This window comes from Aspergillus pseudonomiae, assembly GCF_009193645.1.
Source record: "Aspergillus pseudonomiae strain CBS 119388 unplaced genomic scaffold BDV37scaffold_134, whole genome shotgun sequence".
In the NCBI taxonomy this organism is placed as follows: domain Eukaryota; kingdom Fungi; phylum Ascomycota; class Eurotiomycetes; order Eurotiales; family Aspergillaceae; genus Aspergillus; species Aspergillus pseudonomiae.
The window spans coordinates 1-14168 of NW_022476126.1; the positions used below are offsets into that span (position 1 = coordinate 1).

General features: G+C 43.7%; 5 protein-coding genes across 5 annotated transcripts; 1 reads left to right on the forward strand and 4 right to left on the reverse strand.

Moving 5' to 3' along the window:
• Positions 1-825, reverse strand: BDV37DRAFT_264391 (uncharacterized protein). Its single transcript, XM_032083665.1, has 2 exons — positions 629-825; positions 1-574 (listed from the first exon to the last, which is right to left on the reverse strand). The coding sequence occupies exons 1-2, from the start codon at positions 818-820 to the stop codon at positions 128-130; spliced, it is 639 nt and encodes a 212-aa protein (XP_031935283.1). The 5' UTR covers positions 821-825; the 3' UTR covers positions 1-127.
• Positions 826-5156: 4331 nt separating this feature from the next.
• Positions 5157-6910, forward strand: BDV37DRAFT_42492 (uncharacterized protein). Its single transcript, XM_032090625.1, has 4 exons — positions 5157-5346; positions 5393-5970; positions 6016-6362; positions 6411-6910. The coding sequence occupies exons 1-4, from the start codon at positions 5254-5256 to the stop codon at positions 6848-6850; spliced, it is 1458 nt and encodes a 485-aa protein (XP_031935284.1). The 5' UTR covers positions 5157-5253; the 3' UTR covers positions 6851-6910.
• BDV37DRAFT_42519 (uncharacterized protein) lies at positions 6910-7651 on the reverse strand. Its single transcript, XM_032090626.1, has 3 exons — positions 7582-7651; positions 7276-7522; positions 6910-7221 (listed from the first exon to the last, which is right to left on the reverse strand). The coding sequence occupies exons 2-3, from the start codon at positions 7477-7479 to the stop codon at positions 6970-6972; spliced, it is 456 nt and encodes a 151-aa protein (XP_031935285.1). The 5' UTR covers positions 7480-7522; positions 7582-7651; the 3' UTR covers positions 6910-6969.
• A 595-nt stretch (positions 7652-8246) lies between these two features.
• BDV37DRAFT_276489 (protein kinase family protein) lies at positions 8247-10697 on the reverse strand (the record flags this gene model as incomplete). Its single annotated transcript, XM_032085574.1, has 3 exons — positions 8247-8818; positions 8863-10506; positions 10553-10697. The coding sequence occupies 3 exons, from the start codon at positions 10695-10697 to the stop codon at positions 8247-8249; spliced, it is 2361 nt and encodes a 786-aa protein (XP_031935286.1).
• Positions 10698-11615: 918 nt separating this feature from the next.
• Positions 11616-12644, reverse strand: BDV37DRAFT_291470 (SUR7/PalI family protein; the record flags this gene model as incomplete). The annotated part of the gene is made up of 3 exons (XM_032088952.1): positions 11616-11816; positions 11868-12452; positions 12567-12644. The coding sequence occupies 3 exons, from the start codon at positions 12642-12644 to the stop codon at positions 11616-11618; spliced, it is 864 nt and encodes a 287-aa protein (XP_031935287.1).
• Positions 12645-14168: the final 1524 nt, after the last annotated feature.

The following is a 14168-nucleotide window of genomic DNA, read 5'->3' on the forward strand; positions in this document are numbered from 1 at the left end:
ATCGAAAAATTCAAAAATGCCATCATAGAATAGTGGTTCGGTTGCTATTTCTAGAAACCAACATGTCAATCCCTCTGCTTATCCCGAAGAATTGCCATCAATGTCACGTTCTGTGATCTAGTGAGAGTTACCGTGTCATTCGCCTATCAACTTTCGTGACATTAGGTGGGCGGGTCCTCATGAAAGGCAAAACATGTTGTCCAGCGATATTCACCCCCATGGGCTGGATTGAACATCCTTTCCACATGACTAGCCCCCCTTCGGTATTTACCGTTTTAACAATGGTTGGCCCACGGATAACCAACAGCTCGTCACTGTTGATCCGAATAGACCTTGGTTCGTCCTGAACATCTTTCATATCTAAGTTGTCGGAGCATGGGTAGACCATAAACATTCCATTTTCAGGTCCCACATCGCAACCGATTGGTCTAAATATGGAGATAGAATCCAAATTTGGATGTGCTCTGTATAGGCTAGTCCCCACTTCGTCACGCTGAAATAGAACGGGGCGTAGTGGTTGGTGTATAGGTCTGGGGCCTTGTTTCGGGAAACAATTGTCGATGATAGCGTCCAGCTGTAACGCAAGTTAGCAGCCAATCGAGAATTTTCTAAGGTACGAAATACGTACATCCACCCCTTTTCCCATAAACGTTTCGAATATTATCTGTTTTTCCTTGTCCAACCAGTGAGCGGTTGGTGAGGCACTTTGCGTGTCATGCCGCGTTTCTCTCGTATACGACTTCACCATTTCCCTTATAGCTCGAGCCTCTTCCTTCGGCTCCACATGAGCCCTTATTATCATATACCCTAATTGCTCCATATCGCGTTCACCCCCCCAGAGGAGTTCTCGGAAACTCGGTGATGCCATATTTCCAGTGGGGCGGTTGTCAGGTGACTTAGCGCGTAGTGGAGGCTCTGTGGATTCCGTAATCGTAGCACCGCATGTAAACGACCTCTAAAGATAAAAGATGTCCTCAGAGCCGACCCTTGCGTAAGGAAACTGCTAGATTATATATGTTGGCGAAGTCTTTCGATACTCCACGGAAATTGAATGTTGCAGCTAAGTACATATACCATGTAGTGGTCTAACCATCGGGAAAATATCCAGATGCGCTTTTAGCCTTACAGGTGCAAGTAAATAATATGCAGGGGGTATTATTCATATATTTAGACTCTATTATTTGCTAATGTAGTTCGTGATATGCAGAACATTTCGAAATCAGTTTCCGCATTACGCTCTTGGATATTATTTCCAGACCTTATATATCAAGTTACACTAAACCATAAAGAATTATGGAATACTTTTACCGTTCCCATTAGCTAGATCGGGCAATTCCTATGACATAATCCATTTCTAGTTTGGCGTGACGCGGCACCTAGGGGCTGGGAATAATATTCAAGAGCATGGAGTAGAAACTGATCTCGAAAATATCTGTAAAGCCATAACTGATAAGGCTTACTGTACATAAACATACACAAGGATTAGATAGTGGCATCCTAGCAAGGGGTGAGGGTATGAATTCACCACCATCTGTAAAGCCACTACTGCGCTTGACCAAGCCAGTCTACTCTTCTCGGACCCTTTGCCGAGGCAATACCTCCGTAAAGACATGCCCATCATATTCCCAACGAGCTGTAGACCAATTTGAGATGCAGGTTCTCAGCGCTAATACCACTGGATGATATACCCGTGACATAGCCCTTTTGAGTATATTCACGTATAACAGTAGATCTATACGCCATCAGAACATGATTGTGTGCTTTGGCTCTTTAAAACTTACATCCACAATGCACAAGGGCACTGCCAGTGCTCTGTTCTATTTCCAATATGTTGAAATTGTTGAGATTGCAACACACAGTCTTTCATTTTTTGAAGGCCGGGGTCTGTTTTGACGGCGTACGTAATAGTATGTTCAGGATCCCTATCACCGTGTTTATCCCACTCAATACCTGTCTCGGTTAGGCTGGCGCTGGTCTCAGTGCTCTGTTGCTCGAAGATTAAGAACCAGTGGGATTCGCAGCGTTCAGCTCGTCCAGGTACACACATGACGGAGATTGTGCTTCCTGTACATTCTGCATCAATAGGTGGTCCGAGAGTCGCGTTGCACGTGAAATGAACACAGTGCTGTACTTTTTGGTCCCTCTCATCACACCATTTGTTGACCAAAATATTAGCATTGTACATTAAATCGTTTATTCCAGTCTCTTGCCTAACCACACGATCAGAAAATGCGCGTAAGGTTTGGTCTCGCATCTTAACATCTTCAGGACCACATATAAGAACATGCACAGGGCAGTTTAAATTAGAAGGGTCAAAGATATTGATGGTGACCGATGATTCATAGATTGTCCCATCGATAATACATCTGTTGCCCCTTGTGCTCTGAAAACACAGAAGGCGCGTATCGACAGTGATAGGTTCGTGTCCCATTGCGAGGTTTAATTATCGCGATAATTTATTAGAAGCCGAGGCATAAGGAGGAAGTCATTCGAAAGGAAAGAATAGATACTATCATCACTTTCTGACTTCTGGATTTTTTTTTAAATAGTAATCCTAATTGCAGAAGTGCTCAAACCAAATCCAAAGGAGATCCCGAGGTGACCGTAAGCATTGGACCCGTAACATACTACTGTACATTTTTAGCCACGCCCTTTCGATATTTCTCCCGGACCTTGTTGAGATCCTCGCCTAGACTTCCGTGCTTGAACTTTCCTCTTGGCGCTTCATTAATGTATTTTTTGGTCCTGTACCGATGGATCACCTCCACGCTATGCAGTAGTAATATCATCATCAGAAACCTAATCTCCATTTCTCGTACCGCTATACTTACATCCAAAAACCACATAGGCAGAAGTCAGCCTTCCCCATTTGCTTAGTCTCATTGGAAGGATATGCATTGGCTTTCAGGTCTTGAAAGGAGCTCTTCGAATTGTCCACGTCGAAGATAAGATGAGTCGGTAAGCCTTTTTCTAAACCGTCGTCGCTCCAAACAACACATGCCTCTCTCGTAGGATCCGCACGGTAAAGCTGTCTAGATCCACGAAATTTGATTATCAAATGTGCTCTGCAATAATTGGTAGAGGCGATCCAGATCTGGATACTAGACACGTTCTCTGAAGACATAGAGGATTCGACTAACTTTGGCAGGCGGTTTTAGTAGAAGCAAGATGTAAACATAAAGACGGTCACCCTACGTTCCTGAAGGACTACACAGTAAGGCCAGTATCTATATCATAGCCCCAGGCAGTGGGTAGAAGTTTGACCAGCAAGTGTAGAGAAAACTCTGAACCTCTAATAAGAGTAAATGACTGGACATAACAGCCGTATCAGAAAAGTAAAAGTCCCATTCAGTATCTTGCTTGTGTAAAGTCGTTTACTGGGGTCCGTCCTCCAGGGGATATTGGGTTCGGATCATCAAGGGTACAAGGCTTGATGGAATCATTGGCCGCGGCTTCATTGTTTTGATACAATATGGCGTGGTATTGCATTCAGAGAATACATATCCATTTTCGATATCTTCTCCAACTACTCTAGTTGTGTCGGTGCGCTGGGTGAACGTATCTCCGGAGATAACCGTAAACTAGGTGCATGTGTAAAATAACTACATTATGCAAGCAACCTTGGGCACGGGTAAAGTAATCAGACTTGGTGTGATTCTGCCCTCTTTGCGATGTATTCTCGCGAAAAAGCAAAATACAATAATTGATTGATTTAGCGCCAAAAGTCATTCGGTGAAAGAGTTTGTATTAGTTGAAAATCTAGATGGCTGTGCTACACATCGTTTACTGCTCGTGGAGTGAACCTCGGCCGTTTATTCGGAGGCGTCGTGATAATTTACGGCCTCAATTAATCTAAAGGGTGGGCTTTAGGCCAAAATTATACCTTGACTGTGCTAAAGGGCCAAGACACGGATTCTATGGGTTCCTGGGCTTTGTCGCTGTCTCGACTACATTCAGTCGATAAGATCCAATGCACTCTAAATACAAAAAATGCCTGAGGAATCCGTGTAATAATTTTATGATAAACAAATCGAACATGTACTCGCCTTCGGCAGGCTTCTCGTTTACAGCAATCACTAATTATCTAACGTACCAATCGTTCAAGAGTCCCATCCCAAGTTCAGACTTTTCCATCACGCCCAATGAAACCCACTTCTCTTCAAACAGTACATTTTCTCCCGACGGATACACATCTAATGGACATCGAATAGTGCGTCGAATCATATAGTACGCATCATCGAAAGTAGCTACTTGCTCGACTATCTGCCATGGATCGTGGATGGGTGATTGGAGGTCCCTGTCCGCACACGGTGAAGCCACCGAGAAATTGTTTGCATTTGACTTCTCCAAGTAAGCTCTTTGCATCTGACAGGAAAATCGAGAGCTTACAAGAATGGAATCTAGTTCATTTGCTGAAATGATCTCGGTGGCATTATCCAGTGAATTATCCGTATAAAGTCCTGCTGTATTAGTTTTAGTCCCTGCAGTCTTTTCGTATGTTGGGGTAGGTGATACAAACGTATGGGAAAGACGTAGAATCCCAAGTATTTAGGCGAAATGTCAGCAGAAAACATATCTGGGTCAAGTAGTTGGGCGAATCAGTAAAGAGTAATGGCAATGGTCATGGGAAGCGCAGCTGCAAGGCATGAGGAATGCTTTATACTAGGATTCCGGGCTGCAGGAGAATATTGACCAGAACATCATCACACATAGCCTGGATAGCAAAAGATCTATTAGTGTAGGCGTGATTATACTCAGCTTCCACGTATCATAATGCCTACAGGTCTCTCGCTATAGTCGATTTGTCAACCCTGTAGGTGATATACGTCAGTCTCCCCTTGTTAGCCCATGGCTATCGAGCCGTGGTTATATCCATAGTACTTACTTCTTAATGCAAGGTATTCCTTCGACTAGTCACATAATTGGCGATCTCCATTTCTCGATACTAGGGCAAGGTCATATGCTGTAGATCCTACATATCATACCAATAAGGAAAGAGCCGATCAGGCTCGGAGCGCTCTCATCCATCGTTTGGGTTCTTTGTTTCCGTTATAGTGACCAAACATCTTACTAGTCTTGCGCTATACCGCATCTGTAAAAAAGTTGGCCGTACGGCCAACTTTTTTACAGATGCGGTATAGCATGCGGGGTATTATTTTTGAGGTTGCTGTGATTGTTGGAGTAAATGAGCTGGACAAACAGCCTCGCACTTTTGTTCTCACCATACTCTTTGCTCACCAGGCTGTTCGAAAAATGGACACAAGTAATATGTCCACAACGGGGATTCGGCAGAAAGTCATAGATATTTGCTATGGACAAGTAGGAGACGCTGAATTATTTCGACAGGCAAGTGATTTCCAACGCATGGCTTTGCGGAGACTTATAGATTTAGCTCGCGGATTTCCTCGTGTGTAATAAGGATTCATTGCCCGCCAGTGCCAGAACTACCTTATGCAACGCATTCGGTCGACGGACTCCTGCCAATGGAGGGTCAATACGCAAAAAGGGCGACGCATTGGAGAGAATAAAGAGTGTGAAAGAAATCAATCTACCTGAACTTAGTGCAGCGGCCGTTGAGCTATTCAAAAATGATCCCTCCCTGTTTTGGCGTTTCGGAGTTCGCGTTGACAACGATTCAGGTCTCCAGAACCCTCTCAGTGACCTATATTTGAGAAGAAAAAAGAGCGACACTGCAACCAGTATCAGTTCGGCATTTCATTCGATAGCCGTGTTTGAAATGATACAAATGTTAATGAAACTTTTTGGGACCCAAACCTTCACCAGGCAAGTTGCAACGTACTGTGCAAATATGATCGCCAGGGATGATTACTCTGGTGTGAAGAACCAAAGGATACAAGATATCATACATGACTTGGAACTTGATTACGCCAAAGGAAATATATACAGCCGATACACCAGTGCACATGGATATGGCATCATATTTTATATGTTTGTCGTACCTTCCACTTTGTAAGTTTCAATGTATTATCGACGATCAGTATACTGACAGGTTAGATATGAGAAATTCTTTAAGTCGAAAAGCGATGTTGATATCGTCATCTCCCACTTTCTGAATGTAGGCTTAAGCATCGGTGACAACGCAACGTTAGCAGGGAAACGTATCGTGGAAAGTGTAACTAGCCGTTTTAAAGAGCAGGCTCTAACGATCGTGAATATCTGCGGGACTCTTTCCATCAATCCTTGCTCCTCGAAACGGAAACGCGCAAGATCCCAGACTTCAACGAAACATGCTGCTCGCAAAGACCCAGGGGGCTCGACAAGAACTGAACCACAAATTGAGCAGATACAACATAGGAATGCCTGTGGAACACCAGGTTCCTCTGAAGTCTCCAATATAGCTGGTATGTCAGAGAAAAGCTCAAGGTTTGAACGTTGCTAAAAATTTCAAGGCACCATCCAAACACACACATATAAAAACACCAGCAGTCAAACTACCTTATCCGAGCCATATGGAATTGAACAAGTGCCTGGCTCTGCAAATATAGTTACTGGCGATACGCCAGTGTCTTCCCTTATCAGCCCAACAGAGCAAGAGGCACAACCGACGCTCTTCATGTCTCCAGGAACTATGAGGCAACCACACTCAGCGGCCCAGAGAGTATCTGGCACAGTACAACATACGACATCACCCTTTAACATTGACTCCGTTAACGCGGCACATTTAATGCAAAACTTCAACATAACATCATTCGCCAATGCAGCAGAGTTAATGGAGAACTTCGACGTGACGTCGTTTGATCCTTTGACTGCTGCCTCACTAATGCAAAGTTTCGATCTATTTCATCCGATGCCCGATATCAGGTACCACGATAACCAGACCTATAATTAATATACAATCGTTACATAGCGGTGTGTCTTAACAATACCAAAAATCGAAAACAAAGAAGAAAGTAACATTCAAACCGAATGGTGTGCCAGTACTTTGACAGTATTTTTACTGGTAGTTCATCACTTAATATCCGATATAGCGAGTGTTACCAGTTTACCTCCAGGTTGAACAACAACATCACACTCCTTCAAAACGATGTAGTAGTAGTTTATGTCTACCTCCACATCACCTATAAAAGACTTTCCCTCTGTGATAAGAGGATCAATTATCATAAAGTCAGTTCCAATGGGCGTTATCCCCGGGTAGAACACGAGTCCACCACGCCTGCCTTTGGATATTTGTTGAGGTCGGCCAGGGAACTTCGTTGCATGCTGCGCGAAATTGTCAATGGCTGGTCTATAACGACATTGTTTATTCAACCAAACCTTTTTGTAATCGAGAATAACATCATGGACAAGTTTGACGCAAGCACTTCCTTTAGTGAAAGGGGGATTATAACTCGTTGCCGGCGTATCAGTTAAGGTCTTCTCCACAAGCTCTATAACTTCTTCACGGGCTTTCAACTTTTCGGATAAAGCTGACCTCTCTATAGGCAAAACCGTTTGAAAGGTGAGGAGGCTTGCTGACATTGTGCGGCACTTGGTACAGCTACTTAGAGCATAACTCTGAACTCTTAAGTATACAGTCAGACCACGGTCTACATATATATCATAGCAATAGATAGATCTTACCATCGAGATTCTATTCCACTGTGTTATGACACGGTGTATTCATAGTGGATGTTTGCTTGGCGGGGTAACAAGAAACAAAGATACTATCGCGAATACAGTTTTGGCGCCCGATAACCCCTCGGCCCCGGCACGGGATTATGTAGTCCCGACGTCCCGTGACCATCGTTCAACGACAAGTTCAGTTTTATACAGAACGCGGGCCATCTAAGCAATGGTAAACCAGGGGTGATTTGATATAGTTCGGCCATGAAAAACTATGCGAGGAGCTCTTTGTCAGGAGGATAACCGAGGCCCCCAGGAAATGACTGGCTGCGGGCATTTTATAATGTGGGAGAATCAGATTCAATTCGTTCGTCGTTCTTATTATCGTCTGCCATCTCAAAAAGGCAGCTCGTGGCAGCTCTGTGGGGACGTCGATAAGAGCCAACAAGTGATGTTTTCGCCGTGTCTCCCTTTCTGTCATCATAAGTAGCAATAGCACACAGTAGCGTATGGCGACTAAATCGGCATCTTTAAATGGCTTTTCCCTGCAATTCAGGAATGTGGCCTAGTATTTCGCTCTCCTCCGCATGGGAACAGCCGCAGGCATGCTAACAGATGGCTTTCTTTTGGTTCCAAACTACAGAGTTAATATAGACCTGCCATTAAAATGTTCACATCTGATTCTATTCAGCCAGCACTTTGGGATCTTTACAGGCGTCTTTTAGAACTTCTCTCATCTGAACATATAGATCTTTGGTCTCCTTCTCCCATCTCCCACCGTTTGGAAATACCACCTTCCGCAAGCGGTTGACCCAAGGGCCTAAGGGCTTATAAAAATCAGTGAAGAGGTCTTCCACCATGTGAAGGAAATCGCCTTCATGGGCTACAGTTCCTTTTTTCAGTTCAGCCAGTTCTTCCATATCCACGTAATTCCATTTTTCGAACCTCCGCACAACCTTTTTCTTGGTGAAGGCAGGGTAGTGAATACAGATCCAGAAAATAACCCAGAAGAATGACTCCAAGTCATGCATGAATGAGTGCTTTTCCCCTAGGAGGAGCCCTATTGCCATAAAGGCTCTTGTCCCTGTTTTGCCTCTCGCTCCGGAAGGTTGTTCACGTCGCTCCCAGATAGCCAAGTCCAGGTCAATTAAAAATGCTGGCCAAGACGGATTACCTTCCTCGTTATTGATAATGAGGTTTCCAGTCGAGATGTCGCCCTGGAAAAGCCCGGCGTGCAAGTGCAACGACTCATACCCTTCATACGTCAGGATTGAGAAAAATAACTAACGGATCACGTACCTTCTATACATCTCTCGAGTGCAGAAAGAATGACGACGCGAGATTCAGCTTTGTAAATAGGCACTCCGTAGTCGCGAACAATAACGCGTCTATGTACTCTATTCTCCTGGCTATGGTTATCTCTAATCGGGGAGCTAGAGCAAGAGCGCTTGGTAGATGGCAGAGTAGCTTCGAGATGGCTGGATGACCGCTTATGCCCAGCACCTCCGGCAGAGTGGCTCGCTTTTGATCCATCTGTTGAAGCGAATCCGATATAGGAGACATCAGAGCGCGGGAAACGATACTTCTTTGCGCGTGCCATATCAAGTCCTCTGCGTACGGCAGCCTGAATATCGTCATTCTTACCGTCCACTTGTACAGTCCCGTGGTAGTAATACCTGGCCACATTAACCACTCCTTTCTGCGTCACATCCCGCAAAAGCGCGCCTTCTTCCTCTCTTTCTGGGTATTGCCACGAATCCTTGATGACAAGGGGTGTCTTTGACTTATCTCCTTCACGGTAAGCTTTCCAACATATTGTAGCCCGACCAACAACACACGAGGCACGCCTCATACGTTCCTCAAGAATAAGACGCTCCGGCTGTCCATCACGTACAATCTGAACGTATCGATACCCCTCAGAAGAAGTGAGAATAGTAGGGTCGTACCCCAATTGGTCACTATCCATCTGAAGGAACCCCAGCATCGATATAATGAATCGGACAGGGTCTTTGTTGACATCGAAAGGCGTTGACGCGATGGCTCCAATACGATCAAACTCCCATAGTCGCAAAATAGGTCCACAAAGAGTAAAACCCAACACATAACGACGGGTGTCTTGGGCAGCAAAGACTTCCCTTGCATAACGTCCCAGATCTCGCCATGCGCTAGATGCTGTGTCCATCTTGGGATTGCGCTTCAGTTCGCCAATAACTAGGATATGCGACCAAAGGGTGCTTTTATCGGCTGACTCTAGAGAAGGAATAAACCCAATATCCAGCTTCCGAGCAGCGGTAGACCCTTGGAGTGGCTGATGTGGCCAACCTAAAACCTTGCGATGATTTTTCGGGGCAAAAACATTTTCTGTTGCAATTTCGTAAAACCTTTCAACCTTTGTGACTAGCCAATCCAGGACCTGCTTTTCCTGTGCAGATTGAGGCCAGTCACGCCAGCCAGCTGTTTCCCTGTATAGAGGATCATCCCCCTCAATGGATCTATGGAAGACAGCAGTGCCAGCTTTCTCCAAATCTTCCACTCCTCCGAAGAAGGCCTCCTCAAATCCAGGCACATCCGTGTATATTGAGCCTAATTCCTCCTTCAGCACAGGGTCTATGTCATCCCGACGTTCATGCGAATTCGAGATCATGCTTGTAGAACAGGAATACGGCGTTTGCTCGACGTACGGTGGTGGCCTTGGGGGGGGCGTGGTTTCTGCCGCGGCTGCGTAGATGTTATCCCAAATGACCTCATCAGATTCTCTTTCGAATGCCGCGATTAATAAGGGCAGAAGTCGCTCCAGGTTGAATTCGTCGGAGTTGACACTCGAGCTTAACCTGGATAAATCATTAAAAAGGTTTTTGTGGGCGCCAACTACAGGGGGCAAGGCGCGGGAAGCGGGAAGGGCCTGCAATGCCAGTATTAGGCAGATGCACAGGTTCTGAAGGGCTAATTCACGGTTAGATACAGTCATTTGTCCTTAAAGAATAAGTACCATCATGATCAAGCTCGTGTACAGATTGGACGGAGCAAGGAAGACCCGAACTTCTGCAAGTCGATACGAACTCGTCGCGGAATGCATTCAATCCGTCGCCAATAGGCCTAGATTCAATGATTTCCCTCTTAGACAACTGAGCCATCCTGAATCTGGAGGGCGAAAAATGAGTGTTTCTGAAGTGTTCCTATGTCTGTAGTAAATTCATTGACAAGAGCGAGGAGCGAGGCCCAAAGGGTCTCTGGTATAGGAGAAAAGGCATGTAAATAAGATACATACCTGGAAGTATCAAGTCTCATTATATGACGCGCCTCTCGGAGCTTCGCAACGGCCTCGGCCTCGGCCTCATATTTGTCCGCGAACACTAAAATACGGAAATCCAAAGCCACATATATTAACGGAAGTTCATCAGCTAATAACCGATTTAGGCATAGCTAAATTGAAAATGACAACACTACAGGCAGCCTCAGGCAAATTCGCCCGGGCGAACCTCTCATTCAAGTTCCGAGGTATTTGGTCGACGCACAAATTGCCCCACATACCGTAGGTGGCTCAACCCGTGACAGATTAACAGAAAGGGTCCAACTGAAGAGGAAGAGAGTGATCCAATTTTCAATTGTGTACGTAAACCTCGCGAAAGGAGTAGTCAAATTGTCACAGTGCGTATAGCTTCCTGGGCCATAGTTGATGGTGTTTTATTTCAGAAGAAGATCGGTTATTGTTCATTACTTCTGCAAACCTGAGGGTTTATATACAAGTTAAACGTCGGACTGATTTCCAATCAATCTGATCCTTATACGGAATTAAGTCTGTACCTGAAGCTCTATAGTTTATATGATCGTGCCTCAATTCACAACAGATAGAACCAGGTTGAAAATAACAACGTGGCTTTGGAATGAACTGGATGTGTGCACGGCTCTATAGATGGACCACGTATGATGATATGTACATAAGCTACAACATACACTCACATCTTGGGGTTAGAGGCTAGCGTAATCACATTTTATTTTTATATTGTTCCAGGCCAATCGATTACCCATTCTTAGACCATCCACCATATTTCCTAACAACAACAGATACTCATCAACCAGAAAATACAAGCCACCACGGAGAATGAAGAAGCCAGCCAGCTAGTTGCTAACATTTTCTGGCCCAAGCTTGCATTAATCCCCGCAGAATAGAACACAGATTCAAGGATACCGACAAGGGAGACATACACCCCCGTAACTGTTGCTGACCCTGCTATATTAGAAACCATCGATATCTAGATACGGTTAGCGCTTAAGACCACGTTCTTAAGCTTGAAACCACATACCATTACGCATATACTGATCAAGCAGCTTCCCCAGCCGGAGACCATGACCGTTAATCCCGTGATTAGGGTGAGTACAGTTGTGGTAAGCGCGGTTATATAGGTGGCGCTTATTCCCTTCGATACCACCTTATACACACCCACTACCTTTTCGACCTGGTTAGGAAATATCTTCTCTGCCCATGAGCTCTCTAGCCCGAGTACTTCGGTAAAGTTGAACCAGAAGGACGAGCTTGGAGGTGTACATTTCCTGACGGTCGAACCAGTTCCATTGAAACTCCCTTGGCAGTATCCCCAAAGCCCGATGATGTAGAACTCCTCTATATTAGATTCTATCTTAGCAAGTTTATCAGAATCATCCTGAGCCTGATTTTTTGCTTCATCTACCGCATTCCCCACCGCCCCCGTCACACCATCAATTGCGTTGTTGCCTGCATCCTGGGCAGTGTTGCTTAAATCCTGCAGTGTTGACGAAACATCTGAAGTAGACCCTGCTACCGCGGCTAAGGAATCATCAAAAACTGACCGTTGTGAGATGAGACCCGTTAATTTCTTCTCCAGAGTTGATCCAAACCCCGTTAGGTTGGCCTGCACAGTCAATTGCTCGGTTCCACGCTTTCCAACGGAGTATTATTATCCACTGACCTTCATAAAATACAGTTCACTTTGAGGAGACGATGTGTGGGTACAGCCAATACCCGCGAATATAAGACATATTAGGCTAGCAACTGAAAAAACATAAGGCAAGACGACACATAGCGACTTTCTCGTCTTACCCATAAGTCATAAAAATCCCGCGCACTGGCAACGAAGCTGGTATATTTAGCGCCCTAAGAAATGAGTTACTAACAAGAATTGTCTTCAGTTATTAACTTAGTCTTTTAAATTACTACTTGCATATACCTACAAGCAGCGTTTTGTATTTATCTCTTTATATATATTTATCCCCTAGGCGATGGTTGCTGTAGTAGCTGATAGGTCTTCAAGCTATGGCTCTATTATCTTAGCACACCGTCAACCCTCACTAAATAATAGTCTCGAGCAGGTGAGGCCTACAGGCCGGCTTTTAGATCATGTAAAGCCATAAGAGAAAGAAGGAATATGTACAGCAGAATATCTATAAACATTCGCGTTCCATCTCTATACACTAGGAACATGAGACAGCAGCTTTTTCTTGTCGTTTTTGCTTACATTAGTAAGAGTATCCTGCATTAGGCATCCTTCCATTGCAGACGGAGTTTCTATCTATTTCTCTACTTTCTTTCCACCCGCTCTTCTTTATCCTATAGTAAATACTCGAAGTCGCTTGTTAGATACTTTATATGATAGTTTTAATACCCGGTTCTCCCATTGCTAATATATAAAGCCTTTCCTAAATTTATTTTACTAACTACTTATAATATAAGTAAATTAGCTCTTGAGACCTCGTAAGTCAAAGCCCTACATTAAGAAGAACTATAGTGACTGTACTGTATTGGGGGAAGGACAGGGATATCTTCTTATACAAAATCGAGGAATGGTTAGGATATAAGTAAATATAGTAATCCTACGCGGTATAAATTTCAACGCTACTTGTTAATACGTTCACTGCCAGACTTACGATGGTAAAATAATAAATCTCGGAGAAGTTGCTACTTTTATAATAAAAGGACCTTTTAAGCAGTACCCATATAAATATCGAGATATGTAGCATTGATACCAGCTCCTAATAAAAGCTTCTCGAGCTAAAGTCTACCTGTAGACCTATTTATAATTGTATAAAGAGTTCTCGCTTACTATATTCAAAATCGCTATAATTGGCAAGTTTCATAGCAACTGAAGATTTGAGTTAAGGGCCACAGCTATATATATATATCTAAGCATAGATCTAAGGATGGGATAAATAAGAAGAATTAACACTCGTGGTCCTAGAATAGATTTTTCGTGAGTAGCGGAAAAGTATAAACTCCAAGAATCTTGAGTATAGACGCGAGTTTAGACTATTAATAATACTTATACTTTAACTATGTAAATTGAATATAGGATTAAAGCAATTTAAAAAGAATTATATATATCTTTCTCAAAGTAAATATTACCAGGATACACGGTATTTATTGATGGAAAGGAGTTTATATAGGTAAATACTATTTATTAATATTCCTTAAAACGCGTTTTGCTCTTTATTCTATTATAAATTGCTAGAGATTCGAGATACGCGTATTTTTTCTATTAATAATAGATATTAACACAGAGAGAGATGGAGATTCGCTACTACTATTTAAAAAGCAATTAACGCACTATTTTATTTATTATATATATAACTAT

Coding starts and splice junctions, on each gene's coding strand:
- BDV37DRAFT_264391 (XM_032083665.1), bottom strand. CDS start 820: ATGGAGCAATTAGGGTATATGATAATAAGGGCTCATGTGGAGCCGAAG. Junction 575..628: donor TTATGGGAAAAGGGGTGGAT/GTACGTATTTCG, acceptor CTTGCGTTACAG/CTGGACGCTATCATCGACAA.
- BDV37DRAFT_42492 (XM_032090625.1), top strand. CDS start 5,254: ATGGACACAAGTAATATGTCCACAACGGGGATTCGGCAGAAAGTCATA. Junction 5,347..5,392: donor ACGCTGAATTATTTCGACAG/GCAAGTGATTTC, acceptor TTATAGATTTAG/CTCGCGGATTTCCTCGTGTG. Junction 5,971..6,015: donor TTTGTCGTACCTTCCACTTT/GTAAGTTTCAAT, acceptor CTGACAGGTTAG/ATATGAGAAATTCTTTAAGT.
- BDV37DRAFT_42519 (XM_032090626.1), bottom strand. CDS start 7,479: ATGTCAGCAAGCCTCCTCACCTTTCAAACGGTTTTGCCTATAGAGAGG. Junction 7,222..7,275: donor TTATTCTCGATTACAAAAAG/GTTTGGTTGAAT, acceptor AATTTCGCGCAG/CATGCAACGAAGTTCCCTGG.